This window comes from Euleptes europaea, chromosome 9 (genome assembly GCF_029931775.1).
Source record: "Euleptes europaea isolate rEulEur1 chromosome 9, rEulEur1.hap1, whole genome shotgun sequence".
Lineage (NCBI taxonomy): Eukaryota > Metazoa > Chordata > Lepidosauria > Squamata > Sphaerodactylidae > Euleptes > Euleptes europaea.
Window position 1 is genome coordinate 60109387 of NC_079320.1, and position 18941 is coordinate 60128327.

Genomic DNA, 18941 nt, shown 5'->3' on the forward strand with positions numbered 1-18941 from the left:
GAAATCACTCAGTACACTCTTAAGATATCAACTTATGACTTCATTTGGGAAAGTACATTAGAAATTACTCATTTCCCCCCTCATACATAGTGTCCTGGCGAACCAAAGTAAACAAATGGCTCAGTCAGTCGCTGCCCAAGTCCAGCAATTCACAGAGCTGGAGAGTGGGTTCAGTACTAAAACAATGAAACAATTACATTCAATGTAAAGGTTTTTCTGTTCCCCTTTCTCTGTTGCTTAGTTTATTTGGCAGTACGATGTTATCTTTTTCCATCAAACTTATTGAAGTTTACTGTAGTGTTTTCTATCATAAGCCACTATTGTTCAAATATGAAGGTAGATTAGAATTTTAACACAGATTAATGAATTCTTGTCACAAAATAGCTGAGGGAAGCTTGTAACCTTCTAAAAATAACGATTTCTCTTTTATAAAACAAACGCACATAACATGTTTCTTCCTCGGGTTTCAAAGCAGCGATTCTTGTCTCTGTGTTTATTTACTCCATGTATTTGCAGTTTACCAAATATTGTCAACCAGCAGATTATTTTAGGTCCCTTGAGATCCCCAAATATTGCATAATTTTTACACTGGCAAGTTTTAATGTTTTACCCTCAGCTCTTCTGGAAGGCAGATACCATCGTGTCCTACTTTTTCAACAAATCTGTCCATGTAATACTGGGAAAGTCGAGTCCATTGAACATGTCCTGCTGTATTGTCCCTTTTATAGCGATATTTGACATCCGTATATAGCTCCAGCTTTGTCAACCATACTAGGAAGATCTGAACAGTTTTATGCCCCCTTACTGACTCGTCCCAGGAGATAACTTATAAAGTTGCTAAATTTTGCCTGTGGGCATGCGGGATACAAAAGCGGCGAAGTCCTAGTGGCTAAGTCTTCCTCATCTGCCTCTCAATTTATATTTAACCATTTTATATTTGCCCCATTATACGCGTTTACTTTTATTTTTATTCTAACCATTTGTTAATCTTCTGGAGCTGACTTTGTATCAAAATAAATTTTGATGATGATGATTACTTCAGGTATATCCCACCTTTTCCCCTAATGAGGACCCAAAGCAGCCTACATCTTTCTTCTCTCCTTCTTCTCCATTGCCAAGGCCATCTTAAGCACCCGTTTAACATGGTGTTAAAGCACTGGATGCTTCCAGACAATCCACTGGTCTAATGCCTTTGCTTTATGGTTTCTGGAAGTGTGTATGTATTATGCAATATTGATTGATTTTGTAAATTTGGCTTTCACAGGTATGTGGGGAGATTGTCCGACACAATGTTATCTGTGTCTAGAGAATCTACAGATAGTCTTGAGAAATGTTTAGTGAGATTTGCTTAAGGGAGTTCTTTTTTTCTTAATTTCTGGAGATATCAAGGAACTCTCTTTTTTAAAAATAAGTATTTTCCCAGAAAGTTTTAATCTTCACCGGACCTATTCCTTACTCTGTCACCATTGTATTTTTATTTAGAATTCTACATCATTTCTCTCACACGCCCCCATAAAGAATAGGTTCCCCAATGTGAAGTAATAATGGGAGACTGAGTCAGAATCAGCACCGTTTGAAAAAACCTCAGAAGCAGGGGACAGACTGTAATATAGTGATGCAAACAACAGAAGCCCCATTCGTATTATATCTTCCGCAGTGCTTGCTTGGCAGACTGCTTGACTAACAATGTCTGTCATGGGTCATTTTTATGAGTAACACTCAGTAACATCGTGCATCTTTATTTGGGAATAGGTCCCAGTGAACCCAGTGAGATTTGCTTCGAGGTATAAGATCTTACTCGCTGCTGTTCTGTACATATATCTTGTTGGTTCAAAATAAACTTGCACAGAATCAGGAAACAGATTAGGCCACTATCAAAAGACTCCCTCAATTACTTGTGAGATATGGCAGAGCTAAAGGTATTTCTTGACTTCTTGACCCTGAGTTAGAAGCTACCTGAAGCTTAAAGGGATACCGTAGTCACTGACAAGCTCTAAAATTAGATCTGTTCACTGTTCATTAGTTAATAGACATTCAAGTGACAGGGTGTTTGCTGGTGTCCCAATATAGCCGTTTGCTTTCAGTTCAGTGCAGGGCACTGATGGTAGTGAAGTATTAGAAATTTTCTGCCAATTTGAGCACGACTTGGAAATATTCACTGTATCATGCAAAAAAAAGAAGCTCAAATGCCAATTTACCTCATGTCTTTTTTGTGAATTGTGTTTGTTCTCGGAAGCTAAGCAGGGTCGGTCCTGGCTAGTATTTGGATGGGAGACCTCCAAGGAATACCAGAGTTGATGCAGAGGCAGGCAATGGCAAACCTCCTCTGAACATCTCTTGCTTTGAAAACCCTGTGGGGTTGCCATAAGTGAGCTGTGACTTGATGGCAAACAATTTTTAAAAAAAAATATATCATTGCCTGCAACTCTCAGCACTTGGTTGGAGTGCATTAGTCTCGCAAAACACTTGTGTTTGCAGTCAAGACAAAAAATTGTTGCACATAAAAAAAGAAAATTGTTGCATATCGTGGGAATTATAGGCTAATAATATATATATTTTTGCTTGAGCTATTATGATTGTGAGAAAAAAAATTACCAATGGGGTATTGCTCTTGTTCTCCAATCATTCGATAAAGGTCCAGTGAGAGTAGACAATATTCCAATGAGATTATATTTCTGTCTAGTTTTTCTCACATATTATTCATATGCCCTTGGCTTTGACTTTTTCCCTTGGAGATTTAGAAACATCTAATTAGGATTAGTTGGATTAAGCTGTTTTAAATAGAGGATGAAATGGATAGCAGACAAATTTAGTTTTGTTTAAGGTGGTTAGCAACAAGAATTACTGGAGAATAGACCCCTTGTATGTCTCCTGTTAAAGAGATAAATCCAGATTGTTGCCAAGTTGGTATCTGTTAGCATACTGCTCATATGGCTTGCTAGAAACGATGTCGTTTAAGGTGTTGAGATTTTGAAATGTGAATTGGATGTATAAAACAATATAAGTGTGGGAAGAAAGAAACAGAGAGGCAGAAGGGCCAGGGTTGTAGTGAGCAGGGGAAGGGCAAGATTAAAGTGTTTGCATGGTGGGGGCACCCCAACACAGAGTCTGGTGATGCCTCTCCCACCAGCATCTTCTGTGTATCTGGCATTCAGGTGGTAATGGTATTGGAGGACCCAAGTGTGTTGTCTGCATCACCAAGCACCTACAGCGCTTGCCGTGGATGTGTAAAAATATGCCTTCTTCCTACTAATGGTGACATCAAGAGGTAGCGGAATCTGGTTGGTTGTATGATGCTACTATTACTAGGAAGGCAGCTATTAAAGCAGTAAGAGGGAGGCCTGGAAGCCACAACTGAGAAGTGAAGCAGACAATGCTGAAGCAGCATCTAAGGTCCTCTATCCACCTTCTTTGTACCCTGCCCCACATTTAACTTCAGGCTGCTTGTCTGGCATTTGCCAGACGTGTTTCTTGTCAGTAATGGCTTCCACTTTGTGTAATAGGTTTCTGAGGAAGGGACTATCCCTAGACATTTTTAGGAGGTGCTGAAAGGCTCCTTTATTTACTGGGACTTTTAAATGGGGTTTGTGCTGCAGGCATTTTGGTTGGGGGAGGGGTGCCAGTGAGGTGTGATTTTTATTATGGGTGGTCTTAATTTAAAATTGTGAGGTGCCTTAAGCCACAATGGAAAAGTGGGGTATGCATATTTTAATAATTTTTCATTATCTTTTAATAATATTTTAAATTGAACTTTTTTGGGGGTGGGGGCGTCCTTCAGGATCCATTGTAGTGGGATTTTTGCTCCCAAAATGTTTGAATGCTGGGAAGCTTTTTTTACACTTTAAAGATAACAACAATTTAATAACTCTTCTGAAGAAGAGTTGGTTTTTATACCCCGATTTTCTCTACCTTTAAGGAGGCTCAAACAGGCTTACCCTTCCTCTCCCCAAAACAGACACCTTGTGAGGCAGGTGGGGCTGAGAGAATTTGGAGAGAACTGTAACTAGCCCAAGGTCACCCAGCAGGTGTAGGAGTGGGGAAACCAGCCCGGTCTACCAGATTAGGGTCCACCACTCATGTGGAGGAGTGGGGAATCAACCCCGGTTCTCCAGATTAGAGTCCACTGCTCCAAACCACTACACTACGCTGGCTTTCCATGCTGAGGGGGTGGGTAAGCTTTGTGATTGAACCAAACTGCTGGTCAATCAGCGTTGTATAAATATGGCTTCTCAAACAGGGGAAAAAGGTTCCTCGGGCCCAGTCCTAAGGAGAAGGCTGTGTATCTGTTACAGTTAAGGAAGCTTGCTCATGCAGCAGGCTTGCCATTGAAATTATGTATGCCTGCTCAAATCTTTATAATTGCTAAACCAGAGGGGCCATCTGATTTCTTATCCTTGGCCCCTATTCAGAGAGCAATGCAGTGGTATCTTTGTTCCCCACTTTCTAGAAGCAGCTCCTTCATAACTGCCAGCCAGGTTTGCTAGAAATATGGGGAATTTCCAACCTGTGGGGTGGCCTTTTACTTTGTGAGCCACCTTGGACAGGTGGACATAAAAATACTGTAAATAAATTAACTTGTATCCATAATCTTGAATTACTTTTATGTTGATCAGCCCTTACTTGATCTCAATGGCCAACAAGGCTGCCTGCTAAGTTAACAACATTTAACAAGACTGCGGTTCATAGACGTCTTCAGGAGGTGCTTGTTTCCCAGGGCTTTTGAGGGGGATTAAATGGCAGGCATCCTTTAAGGAGGGAAGGGAGGGAGATATTTGGGGGTTGTTATTTTATTCTGGTTTTAACCAAAAATGTTTTTAAACTGTTATTGTAAGCACCCTTGGGGTATAAATGAGTGGAATTAGAATCAGTCAGTATAACAGAGTTCTTTTTTTCTTCCCAGATTCTTCAATTTGAGGATATTTTGTATAACCCATCCTATAGAGAGCACTTTCGAATTTATATGGAAAGAATGGATAAGAGGGTTCTGATCAGCCTCTGGGAATCCGTAGAATACTTGAAAAATGCTAATAAGGTATGAGTAGACAAATGATAAAAGCCTTGTTATTGGTAATCCATCTTGTGTAGGGTTAGTAAATCAGTGGTAATTAATATATTTTTCTGTGTGTCTCCAAGTTGGCTTTGGGTGTAGTATATAAACTAGCAGTTTTAGCCAATTCTATTGCCACAGCATGCAGAAGACAGAACCAGATTTCAAAATTAATTCCCTCTTCAGCCAAAAGAGCATAGCAGCATGATATGTTGAATATGTAAGCGGTGATAAAATAGATCTTCTGGATCATTGATACTTTCCCAAGTTGTCTGATGCATAAGAGTTCATTTTAAGGTGAAACCAAGTCAATATACCTCTCTTAACAGACATAGTGAAATATTCCCAGCAAAATATTCAGACTGGGCTTCTGTGTCAGCAAGTCTTGAACAATAAAGATGTTTATTCAAGCTATGTTTTGTTCTGTGGATGCCAGGTCTCAACAGGAGAAATATGCTGGGGAAGAAAGTAGAGGCCAAAGCCTATAGTGAGGAGTAAAGAGGGTGCATCATGATTAAAGGAAAGTGGCATTTTTAGCAGTGGCTAGATTTTTTAAGGCAAAATAGGGACAGGAAAACCAGAGAGTTGAATCTAATGTAGAACAGGTAAAATCATATCAAAAATAAAATTAACAGAACAAAAATGATTTAAAAGTTGCATTTAACAGAAAGATACCAGATATTTAGGGTGAAGGAGGAAACAGAGGCCAACAGCATGCCCGGTATCTGTGGGGGGAAATGTAACATGTGGCTTTGAAAATAAGCAAGTCTGCATTTTTATGAACATTTAAGCCTTTGCTTAAAAATAACTATTTTTGGAAATTGTTTTTGCAGAGTCTTACTATATACCCAGTCATTTAAAGGATTAGCTTTTAAAGTAAAATGCTAATATGGATCTCATCAAGTGTATACAACCTACTCTTAGGATATGTGTTGATAGAGGCTTCTTGGCTCATCTTAATGTAAAAAAAGAGAAATAAATCCCTTGAGAGAATCAGTCTTCTCTCAAGGGATTTATTTCTCTCTCTTTTTTTTTATTATGTGCTATGTGTTGTGTGCTATTTATCCTGAGTTAAAACTAACAGGGCAATCCTATCCAGAATTACTCCAGTCTAAGCCCATTGAAATGAATGGGCTTAGACTGGAGTAACTCTCCTTAGGATTGCACTGTCAGCGGCTTCCCTTTTCTTTCCCATTCTAGTCAGTCTGCAGTGCACACATGACCTGTGTCGATATCTACCTGACCATTCCAGAGCAATAATGGCATGGACTGGTCCATGTTGATTTTTTTTTTTAATTTTTCAAGCAGACCTGGCAATTCACAGTGAAAAATATGTTCCCATCTTCAAATATGGCTGGATTGTTTGTGCCTTGGTAATTTCACACAGCTGCAGTCCCTCTTGTTTTTTATTCACTGGCACATCCTACTCTGGATTATACATGTTGCCTGCTTTCCACTATTGGCTTTTTGTTAGTTTTCTTTTCATCAAAAAAGTGTGATAAACTAAACTACTTTTTTTTCTAGTATCTGTGTGAACAAAGAAATGTTTAACTGCAGTGTTCTTGAACAGGCAGGATTTTTCCCCATCTTTTCCCCCCCTTCTCTTACTTTTTAGGCAGAAATACCTCAGCTTGTGAGTCAAATCTATCAAGATTTCTTCGTGGAAAGCAGAGAAATTCCTGTGGAAAAGTCACTTTACAAAGAGATACAGCAGAGCCTTGTGGGTAACAAAGGCATCGAAGTGTTTTACAAAATTCAGACTGATGTCTATGAAACTCTAAAGGACAGGTATTACCCCTCATTCATTGTCAGTGACTTGTATGAGAGGTTGATCAAGAAAGAAGAGGAGAGGAGTTCTGTCCAGATAACATCTGATGATAAAGATGAAGTGGTGAGTTATGCCTACGGGTGTGCTGCTTTTTTTTTAATGAGAGTAAAAGCTAGTGTTTTTTTGTAGCATATTGCCACGCATGTAAGTTCTGAGATGGGTAATACACCTCTCTCCCACCCCATTCCCAGCTCATTTTGCAGTTGATCTTGGGAAAGTTGTGGTATTTGCCAAAACAAATCAGCAACATACTCACTTCTGTCAAGCTTAATTCTGAGTTTGGAACCTGAAGCCTCCCTTCCTCCTACCTAACCTTCTGCCCCAAACAGCAGGTACTGAGCACCTGTGGGCCAAACTTAAGGCAGTAGCAGTGACTGGCTAAGCAATCTGTTGGCTAGTCAGGAGGTGGGTGGGCACCTTTCCCTCCTTCTCCAGGCACCTGTGTACACCTTAGTAAATGTAGTCCTGAAGAAGCATAGCATCTTACTGTCAGGTATCCTGGGGGGGGAGGGAGAGAGGTATCCTCAAGTCACAGCTGACTTTGAGTGACCCTGGAGTGTTTTCGAGGCAAGAGATGAACAGAGGTACCCTTGCCTGCCTCTGTCTAGCAACCCATGGACTTCCTTGGAGGTCTCCCATTCAAGTACTAAATTCCCATTCAAGTACTAAATTCAACATTCAACGCCTTTGGTAATATGCTTCAATAATCTGAAAATATTTTGGAAGACATTTCTGTATTTGTAGTCCTCTTCCCATTAAAAGGAATTAAGTGGGAGCTAGGGAATTTTCCTGAAGCTTTCTATTTATACGGCCAATCAGACTGTGCAAATTTCATTATACTCTGCTACATTTTAGGTAACACTCAGACTTTGAAGAGCTTTCATGTTTAGCAGTCACACATAATGGAAAATTCAGGAAAAACATGCATGGGATGTGGTGGTTGAACAGATTGTCCTAGAAAAGGCTCTTCCTCCTTAGTCAGAGAGTAGCCACATTTTCTTCTTAAGCTTTTTCTTTTGTAATATATCTTGTTCGGTATTAAATATGGGGTCTTGCCTTGTTAGGGATTTACTTGCTTTTTTGGGAAGGTATGAAATTACATAGGTCCAAAATGTTTTGGGGAAGGTAGGCCCACCAAATTTTATCTTTCCTAGTATGTGCAGCGAATAGCTTTCATTATACTGTAAGGAGCAACTGAAGCTTGTTTTTGTTCATGTAAGTGAGAGCAGGAAAACATTCATTTTATTAATAGAACCATTTAATGATTGTGTCATTTTTTTATTAAAGGTACTAGTTTAAATAATCACAAATTTTACTAATGATATGAAAATATCAGTTCTGGGGGACTTACAGTGCTGTCCTAAGCAGAGCTGTACCCTGTTGAAGCTTTGGGTTTAGAAGGCTGTAACTATGTTTGGGATTGCACTCCTGGAGGGCATATTCTGTGGTTGTAGAATATCAATGGAAAACTATCCTAACAGCACTCATTAAGCTTGTTTGTTGATCTTTACCTTGCTTTAGACTGTGTATAACAAACCAGGCAATCCTAGTAATCCTTTTAGGTATGTGAATAGTATGTTCCACTTCCTAACCAATCCACCTATTCTAGAGCCAAATTTGTGATGAAGTTATCGATGAAGGCAGCTCAGGAATAAACGAGCAGGCGAGTTACGCCATGAATAAGCTACGCCAATTAAATGACAAACTCGAATATAAAAGACAAGCTCTGAATTCCCTCCGCAGCTCACCAAAACCTGACAGAAAGGTAGGTGGCTTTATTATTGTTTATACCAGTTCCATTAAGAGGTTGGGCTGTACAGCTGTCATGTATCTCTGCTCAAGAGAGCTCGTGCTGCTAAAGTAAAACTGGAAGGTGTCATTGGTGTCAGTTCCGCTTATTGCCTCCAGAACCAAATACCTGTTTAGAAAAGGAAAAGGAAATTTTTTTTTTAAGAGAAGGTAGGTTAGAGGGGTAAGTGGGATGCGATGCTAGAGGGATGGGTGAAGGGAACAGCACATATTTTTTGGGAAGTGAAGGCTTTGTAGGAATACTTTACAGAGAGGGAAGTAATAGAGGTGAACAGTTGCTGCTAATCCAAGTACAAACCAAGCACAGATCCATACAAGTGCACTAAACAATCCTTTTTATACACACACACAAATGTATTGTGAGATCTTGAGCGTGCCGCTTGCTAATAAAGGACTCTCAACAGAGTTTGGGCTGTGGAAGCTTTACGGATTTTAATCAATGGGCGAAAACGCACTGTTGCTTTATCCTCCTTTAATCTCTCTTTCAGCCAGGATCGAACCCATGCATTTCACCTAATGTGCGTTCGATCCTGGCGAAAACAGGGATTAAAGGAGGATAAAGCAACCATGCGTTTTCGCCCAATATGTCAATTGGGGGGGGGGGGAGCATTGAGCAGCAGCTCCACACTTTTTTCTTCTTAGGGCATTATGACTTCAGCATTAGTGAACATTGTCCCCAAAGCACAGCCCCTTACTACTTACACTGTCACTAGGACAATGGGGGTAGATGCAGAGGTGCAGTCACCACACCACAGCATGGTGTAGTGGCTAAGAGCGGCAGACTCTAATCTGGAGAACCAGGCTTGACTCCCCACTCCTCCACATGAAGCCTGCTGGGTGATCTTCAGCTAGTCACAGTTCTCTCAGAATTCTCTCGGCCCCACCTACCTCACAAGGTGTCGTATTCCGGCAGGAGTGTAGCGTGCAGGCAGGAACCAGGCCGGAGGCTTGGCCTCTGGTTTCAACAACAGCAATGGGAGTGCTGCATTGACCAGAGCCTGGCGCAGGCTTTTCTCTTCCCGGGGACCGGGCTAGACTAAGCAGACAAAGGAGTAAGGGCACTTACCAGCATAACCTCCTTGTTTACCAGATCAGACTGCAGCTTGCACACCAGGGTTGACTGAGATGGCTTCAGTTGCTTGGAGTTTCTGTTTACTTTTCTCAGTCAGTGGCCTTCAACATGTGTTGAACCCACAAGAACTCTGGCAAACTGCCTGGCCTTTTATCAGCCTAACAGCCCCAGCTTCTTCCATTCCTTCCTGATTAGGCTTAATTGTCTTCTTTCTCTCTCTCAAGGCCCACCTGGCATTTTGCCTTCTTTCCCTTAATTGAAGCTGGGCCCTGATTCTCTGCTTTTCAGCCAGCTTGGGAGAACTTGCAGGCGAGGAGTCCTGCCCTTCTTGCTGCTGTTCTGTTTGCTGCCAGAAGGAGCAGCCCTCATCCCGTCATGGGTCTTGGTGGCTCTGATGCCTGTTCCTGCTGTTCCAGTGAAGTCCTTGGAGGAACGGGCCCAGGTTCCCACTCCTCCTCTTCCTCAGAGGAGGAGGGCAGCTCGGGTTGGCCTATGACACAAGGGTTCTGTTGTGGGGGGGGGGGCGGGAAGGGAAGATGATTGCAAGTTGCTTTGAGACTCCTTTAAAGATTGAGAAAAGCAGGGTATAAAAACCAACTCTTCTTCTCCTCCTCCAACGGAAGGAAGTATAAGCTGTGGCTTAGTCTTTTCCCCCAGCAGAAAAACACACAAGACAAGACACCAGAGCTCAGTAATGAAAAGGATCAGGTCATCTTTTTATGTGAGAGCATCTCTGATATCAGAATCCGAGATCCCTCTATGTCTTTGATTTTATGCAAAAGCAACTGTGCCTTTTCCCTGCTACCAAATCGTCCAGCTCTCTCCACTGGTGCCGTTAAGCCTCAGAATAGGAAAAAGACAGCTAACTTCTCTTTCTTGTGTAAAGAAAGCGTGTTTGGTGATGGCATTTTAACTAAAGCTGGTGTGTGTGGGTGTTGAGGGCTCAACCCTATTATTCTGATGTCTGAAACATTTTTTTTCCTGGGCAGGCTCTGATACCCAAAGTTGGCCAGACTGGGATAAAAATGCTGAAGTGGACTGAGCACAGAGTGTGAGGTGGGGAAGAGACAGGGTTTAACTTCCCTCAACCAGGCACACTATGGTTTCGTTTCAAAACAAAGTCCTCCTTTCCCTCTGAGCATCCTAGGAAAGGAAGAAAAATTCACTTTCACATCTGTATTGTCACATCTTCCTTTACCTGCTGTGCAAGTTAGAATTTTAGTTGCCTTGAAAACAGGGCTCCTTTTTCCTAAAATTTGACAGGGAGAATCCATTGGAAGAGGGGTATGGCACCTGAGAAATAAATCCTAATTAGCTGGGAACAAAAAAAAAGTTAGCTGAAAATATGTTTACTTTTAAAACCAATGAACACAAGGAATAGAATGAAGAACTGGAGCATGGATAATGATACAAGGAGCATGATAAAAGGAGTATGGGGCATGGAGTATGGGTCACTGGGTGTGTGTGCGGGGGGAGGTACTTGTGAATTTCCTGCATTGTGCAGGGGGTTGGACTAGATGACCCTGGTGGTCCCTTCCAACTCTATGATTCTAAAGGAATAAAATTATGTATGAAGAAAATGATCAGACTTATGTTTCTGTGCACCACCTTCTAGAATGGCTCTTGCCACAAATCTTCTAGAATGGTTCTTGCCTCAAACCAAGTTGGCATTTACAGCACTTCAAAGTGGTATGTAAACAGACACTGAGTTGTTACTGCTGGTATGACAATAGCAGGTGCCTTTTGTGGGAGTACGCAAAGAAAAAAAACTCTGTTGGTAGTTGTTTCTTTGGTCATTAACCATGCATATTTTCCCTGCGCTGTGTTTTTGCTTTTGCTGCTCACATTATTCAGCATTCTGTGTGGCCTGAGCCAAGTCCCATCAGCTTGGGTGTCCTTTAGACCCTTAAATGCAGTTTGGGTTCATTCCACACATTACAGGATGGCATGAGACTTTTTTTTGTCACAAGAGAGCTGTGGCTAATCCTGGCTCCTCAGGGTAATGTGTTTGTGTGATGCATCAATCTGTAGATGAGCATTTGCTGTCTGGCTGAATTACACTTTTATAGGTACATATGAAATGTTTTATGTATATCCATTTTAAAACGTGTGTAGAAATGGCCATTGTTCTTGAGTTTTCCAATGCAGAGCGTTCTGATAATCCAAACATTTGCCATGGCAATATAGCTGTCTAAATAGATTAGATAGCAAGGCAGACTTCCTTTCATTCTTCACATTTGAGCGGCTGTCCAGTCTCGGTTTTTCTGTCACTTAAAATGCTAACGCAATTATCGCTAGAAAATGCTTCCAGTCATTCTCCTTGACAGAAGTTCACTGCATCCTTTATAAGCATTTGGGTAGTGATCTCCCTACCCCCTTCTTTCATGAAATTGCATTAAATTACATTAAATGGTGGTTCTGTCGTTATATTTCAAGATCTACGTTTTCATTTCTAAATTATACTTGATCTTTTAAGCAGTGTGGCTACCGAAACAAATCAGACTCTTCAGATGGAAAGGTTTTGAAAGCTTACACTAAATTCTTTCCTTCCCCTCCCCAGTAACTTCTTCTTCCTTGCCTCTATATATTTTCATATTTTTTTTCCCTCCCAGGGCATGTGTCAGAGTGGAATACTTGTTATAGATTTTTTAAAAATGTCCTGGAATAATGGCTGCTTTTTGCCTTGGCAGATTGTTTCTAAACTGAAGGATGAAATCACATTGATGGAGAGAGAACACAGTGACCTTCAATTACACATTGAAAGAACAGATTGGTGGTGTGAAAATTTTGGCATGTGGAAAGCCTCCATAAACACTAGCGAAGTATGGCTTTTTTCCTGTCCTAGATGTGATTTTTTTAAAAAGGGAATGGAAGGCTCCATTTTCACATAATATACAATAATACCTTTCTTCCTAGGTCATAGAAGAAAATGGTGAACAAGTGCCCTGTTATTCTGTTATGGTGGGTTTGCAAGAGATTGGCCATGCTGAAGCTAAAGAATGGTTGGTCCACCGGAAGCTCAGTGAATTTCAAAGCCTACATCGGAAACTCAGTGAGGTACAGAGAAACTTTAGAGGGAGTTGTTCTTGTTTTCTCCTAAAATGTTGTTAATGTTCCGTATAGAACCACAATATGTGGCCACAATAAAGCTGGAGCAAAGGGATAAAGATGAGCACAGAAACAGTTTTTGGCTCACTTTGATATTTTTTTTAATTACTTGTTTTTGTCGCATTCATTATCCTGTTTTGCTTTTGTACTGTATTCACTGAGTCACTGGAAACCACAACCATGCTAGGAAAAGTTGAAGGCCCAACAAGAGATGGATTGACTCTATAAAGGAACCCACGGCCCTCAGTTTGCAAGATCTGAGCAAGGCTGTTAAGGATAGGACATTTTGGAGGACATTGATTCATAGGGTCGCCATGAGCCAGCGTGGTGTAATGATTAAGAGTGGTGGTTTGGAGCGGTGGACTCTGATCTGGAGAACCGGGTTTGATTCCCTACCCCTCCACATGAGCTGCAGAGGCTAATCTGGTGAACTGGATTTGTCTTCCCACTCCTCCACATGAAGCCACCTGGGTGACCTTGGGCCAGTCACGCTCTGACCTTGGGCCAGTCATGCTCTCTCAGCCCCGCCTACCTCACAGGGTATCTGTTGTGGGGAGGGGAAGGTGATTGTAAGCCTATTTGATTCTGCCTTAAGTGTTAGAGAAAGTCGGCATATAAAAACCAACTCTTCTTCTTCTATGAGTCGGAAGTGACTTCACCCACACACTGTATTCATCTGATCCTCTCCCCCAGCAGCTTGGGCAGGAGGCTGCTGTGGGCTCACTGTTGGAGAATCTCCCCCCGAACACCCACACCCATCCCTGACTTACACAATAAGAGCAGAAGGGGAACCTCTCTGTCAGTTATATACAAGTATTACCTGTTTCTTTGACCTCTGCAAACTCCAGAGGTGGACTGGACATTAAATTGTAGGGAAATTTCCTGGTGGGCTGTTTCCCTAGATGGCCACTGGTAACTAGGAGCAAGCAGAGCCAAGCCCCAGTTATTATCATGCACTCTAATTTTATTCATATTTAGTATTCGTTTGGATATTAATTAGCTATGCGCTTTGATAATCTTGCCATTTTTAACTATTTTAACTACTTAATCATTTTAATAGCAAATCTATTTGTATCTGTTTTTATCCTGTACCTTTTAACCATGCAAATTTCCTTTATTTGCTAGTCTATGACTGCAAATAAACTATTGAGCTCTGCTGTAGCCTCGGGCCATTGGGCTCAAGCCCTTCAGCAGCGGTGATGTTTGGTGTCATTTCACCATCTGCCTCCTGCGCTGCCCCCCAGTTTTCAGGAGGAGGCATTGTGTGAGCCAATGCCTTGTTGCTGGCACCACTGAGCACTAACTTGTAGGACTGCAGGGGTACCTCAGCTTGGCTTGCTGCAGAGCTGTTTTCACTTCCCAGTCTGTCCCTGGCAAGACTCCAAACGAGACAGCCATGTGGCAGAATAACGAAGAGTTCCGAATATTTACATTAGTGCTTTGGACATAACAGTGATGTTATTGCAGATCGTTTTTCCTTTCATTATTTGGTTGGTTAATACTCAAGGGCACATCTAAGTTGAGGTCTTCATTATGGACCAGGCGTGGTTGAGGTACTGCTGAGGTTTTGTATGCAATGCATGCAACTTTTAGAAACGATTTTGTTTTCCTAGGCTGCACTTGCACGCTGTCTGGAAAACTCTGTTTAAAATGCAGCTGCCTATCTTTTTGCTGATACAAGTGGCAGAACTAAGTGACACCTACTTCACGGCAGCTGCATGAGTTATCATTACTTTTCCAAGCTCAATTTAAGATGCTGGTCTTCAAAGTCCTAAATGGTTTTGGTCCAGCCTATCTTGGCGGACGTCATCTCCCATGTAATATCTCCCCCACACACACACACTTGCTTTAAGATCTGCCAGGACTGTGGAATACTTGCTCTGAAGGACTTCATCTAGTCCCGCCTTTTGGGAAGCTAGCAAAAACATTACCACCCAACCAGACTTCTGAGAAGGAAGTCTTTTCTGACTGAATCCTGTTTTGAGATCTGGGGGCGGTGGTTGTTACAATAGGAAGGGGGAAATGGTGCCTTTCCTTGCTAGGAAACTCCCTTGACCAGGGGTTCCCTGGAAAGCACACTGGTAACCTGCCGCCACAACTTGGGACCTTCTGAGAACCTCTAGACTGACCTGCTGAGAAGGCGGTTTTCCAGCTCAGTACTAGAACAAGAACAAGATAACTTATCACCAACCTGTTAGCACCCATGCAGGCTAGCCCATGGAGAATAGATTGAAAGAAATGTCTCAGAGAAACCGATTGTACTAAGTGAAGCCGAAGGTGTCTTTATAAAAAGGTTTATTGTAAAAAAAAAAAAGAGAGAGAGAAAACTAAAGGGAAGGGGTAGATGGATTCAAAAGGTGGTGGGAAAAGGTAAAACAAAAATACAGGGAAAAGTACACAGCAGCAACAACACAGAGATATTCAAATGAAAAGCAATGCAGTTGCACTAACTAAGCTAACCACATTACCTGTGCTGTAGCTGGTTCCTCAGAGCCTGTGCAGTTTCTTGTTGCTGCTTCTCTTAGGATTTTTTTTTTTTTTTGGCGAGTTGATGGAAAGAACTCCTGATGGCCATGAAGAGGGAGTCATTGAAGGAAGCAGACCTGAAACCTAGTGTTTTTGTTTTGGGGGGAGGGGTTAACTCTTTGCTCTGTCGTGTTCAGTATGTGAACTAAAATGGAAATATAATTGAGGTCTGGTGTTTTCTCCTCTCCTTCCAGTGTTTCCCATCATTAAAGAAAACTCAGTTGCCTTCACTCAGCAAGCTGCCCTTTAAATCTGTAGACCATAAATTCATGGAGAAGTCCAAGAACCAGTTAAATAACTTCTTACAAGTAAGAAATCAGAAAGTTCATTAAGACAGTGTATGTTTTTAAAAAATGATACGCTCTGTGTGTGTGTGTGTGCGCGTTCTAAGCTTTCAGGTATGGAGTTCAGTTTCTTAGCTTCTGATTTGCTGTTTTCACAGCTATATTAGGCCTCTTCATGCTTTTCTTTTAGTAGTATGTGTGTTGATTATTTTCAATATACATTGAAATATACAAGGTGAATTTGACAAGCCCATAATTGTATACGCTCATCAGGGAACCAGAATTGTCTAACTTCATTTTGCCCTGTGTAATGGATTAAAAAGTGTTTTGTATGAACTTTCCCACTATTTTACCACTGGATTACACCCACGGAGTGGACAAAATTGGAACGGAAGCAACATAAGAAGAAGAGACCACCATTGGCTGTACTATGAGGGTCTAAATTTTTTTTTCCCGTTAACAATTTCAGAGGCTTTGTCCAAGAGACCCTTCTCTCTCCCACTGCGAGAACTGCGTGGTTAAAGTCTAAAGGTGATACATTAACATGATAGCTTTCAGTTACACACAGGCTAGCATTGTGCTTAGGAGCACCCAAAGATTTTTGGAAATCTGTGGTGCCTTTTAATTTCAGAAGCTATTAGCAATTCAATTAACTTTTAAGATCTGCAGTTGTTGGCAATGAGGCTTTGAACCCTACTCTTTCTCTGCATTATGCAGGGACTTAGTCAGCTGTACAGGACGGTTGGTTGTTCCTTACTTCTTTTTTTAAAAAGTCACACGTGATTGCTATGTTTTCAGATAGTCTGCCTTTTCAAATAGTCTGTCTTTTTTCCCTACAGAAACTGCTTTCTAATGAAAGGCTTTGTCAGAGTGAAGCACTTTATGCCTTTTTGAGCCCTTCGCCTGAACACCTCAAAGTTATCGACATACAGGGAAAGAAATCTTCTTTTTCGATCTCTTCTTTTTTGGAGAGACTTCCTGGGGATTTCTTTTCTCATCAGGAGGTGAGTGGGGGAGAAATAATGCTTTTAGTAGATTAAATGAACCGTCTAAAATAATGAGGAAGAGCCTGAATGTTATCTTAGATTAACTTTTTGCAGGACTGTGGATTATTTGAGTGAGTTAATAATAGGATGTTGAGGTATTTTCTTCTGTGCACTGAGGTATATTCCACTGCTATTACATGCATTCCGCTGGGAATGTTCTCTCTGCCAGCCCCATGGAAGTGAAGCTTCATTTACATTGGGAAGAAAATAAGGCCACACTGGTGAGTAGCAGGAAAAATAAAAGAGAGGAACGAGGTGTAAGGGAGAGTAGTTTATTTGATCTTTTAGACCCCAGCATGTTCCACGGTGGGTTTCATCAGGGCTCTCAATCAGAAACTTCTGATTATCTATGCAGACGTAGAAAATCAGCCATCAATAATGATAAAATTAGTGAGTCTTGAAGTTTGAGTTGGCATACATTTTTTTTAATCCAACTTCCTCGGGAGGTGGTGGGCTTTCCTTCCCTGGAGGTTTTTAAGCAGAGGCTAGATGGCCATCTGTCAGCAATGCTGATCCTGTGAACTTAGGCAGATCATGAGAGGGAGGGCAGGAAGGGTTGCATCAGTGTTTGGCTCTCGTGGCCCTTTCTTGCATGCCCAGGGTAGTGCCGATCGCCACTTCGGGTTCAGGAAGCAATTTTCCTCCAGGCCAGATTGTCTAGGGATCCTGGAAGTGTTTTTTTTTTTTTTTTTGGCCATCTGGGCATGGAGTAGGGGTCACTGAGGGTGTGTGTGTGGGGGGAGGTACTTGTGAATTTCCTGCAATGTGCAGTGGGTTGGACTAGATGACCCTGGTGGTCCCTTCCAACTCTTATGATTCTATGATTTTAACTCAGGGTGGGAATTAGAGAAGTTTCTGATTGCGATCCCCTGATGAAGCTCGTTGTAAAACACCTTGGGGTCTAAAAGGTCAAATAAACTACTCTCCCTTACACCTCATTCCTCCTTTTTTTCTCCTTTGTTTACACTGGCCTTGTGCAAAAGAAATTCTCAATTGGAGGGAAGGCATACACTTGCCATGTCATTCCTAGCTGAAGAATCTAAGGCCGAGAAAGACTGGTAAAGATGCCAGAAGGATACTCTGCAAAGCTGCTGTCAGTATAAGTAGACCACTGAGCTGATAGTAGAACGTGGTTCCCTCTTCCTGTATTCTTCTGCTGTGGCTGTCCTCATTTTCCAGCAAGAAAGCAGGAGGTGTGATGGTGTAACCAGGGATGAAAATTGGGTGTCAGCATACAATGAGTAGAAGGGGGAAACTATGGAATCTGGCGAGTAGGGGAGATCTGGACGGCTACAGAATAGGTGCCTATGAAGGCTTGTCAACCGTCAGCTGAACATACAACTTCATCCCTTGGCAATTATTATGTCAGATGGTATGAAATAATCTGTGGTGCCTTTTTCATAGCTGCTGTCGCAGACTCTAAACTGCATTGTAAAAAAAGGGGGGGGAAGGGAGGAAGTGCTGAGCAATATATATATATATCAAGGTAGAAGCCAGAAATCTGTAACTGCTAACAGCTTGAGGCTTAAACCCTAGAAATATGGCTGACAAGGTTTTATGAGTGGCAGTACCATTATTTGTCCAGTTTATATACTGTCCTTTGGAACTTTTATTGACACAATTCACAGCCCATCAATCTGTAGCATTAAGGGCTAAATTAAGAGGATTGGGAGTTGGGGGGGGATTCTTAGAACAGATTTTGCTTTTGCAGTAGTTGCAGGAGATGTGAACTGTGCCAAATTAGAATGCCCATCTCAGATTGCGGTCTTAGCAGAAATGGCAACCGTTAGCTTGCTGACCAAGATTTCCATCCTGTACTTATATCATCTGCCCAGGAGGAGACTGAAGATGATGATGATCTCTCTGACGATGGGGAAGATGTGGATGGGAAAAGGGATGCCCTTGCTGAGCCTTGCTTTATGCTGATAGGGGAAATTTTTGAGCTGCGAGGAAGTAAGTAGTGACCTCTTGGTTGTGTATATGTGTTCTTGATGTTTTAGTGCATAAAGTTATTGTTCTGCCTGAGGTCTGACCTGTAGGCATCACAGGGCCATGGATTTTCGCCTATGTAAGCATTCCATGCACGTCTCTTTTGCATTCAAAATGCAGTCACTTGTATGTAGCATTAGCATGCTGGTGACTTAAGCGGGTACGTGTGGAATGCTTCACGGGGCATGCACTTGATCCATGATCCTTGGAAGGCTCCCATCCAAGGATCAAG

The 18941-nt window shown here is 41.8% G+C and overlaps 1 protein-coding gene across 3 annotated transcripts in view; it reads left to right on the forward strand.

The window, feature by feature from the left end:
• Positions 1 to 18941, forward strand: part of SNX25 (sorting nexin 25) — a 47280-nt gene that overhangs the window by 20708 nt on the left and 7631 nt on the right. For all 3 annotated transcript variants that reach the window (XR_008933509.1, XM_056855494.1, XM_056855495.1), the window contains exons 7-14: positions 4901 to 5032; positions 6663 to 6938; positions 8485 to 8640; positions 12447 to 12578; positions 12673 to 12813; positions 15585 to 15698; positions 16514 to 16678; positions 18556 to 18673. Coding sequence is in view for 2 of the 3 variants with exons in the window: in XM_056855494.1 (XP_056711472.1) it covers positions 4901 to 5032; positions 6663 to 6938; positions 8485 to 8640; positions 12447 to 12578; positions 12673 to 12813; positions 15585 to 15698; positions 16514 to 16678; positions 18556 to 18673 (1234 nt within the window). In the remaining variant the exon portion in view is untranslated. The remainder of the gene's footprint in view (positions 1 to 4900; positions 5033 to 6662; positions 6939 to 8484; positions 8641 to 12446; positions 12579 to 12672; positions 12814 to 15584; positions 15699 to 16513; positions 16679 to 18555; positions 18674 to 18941) is intronic.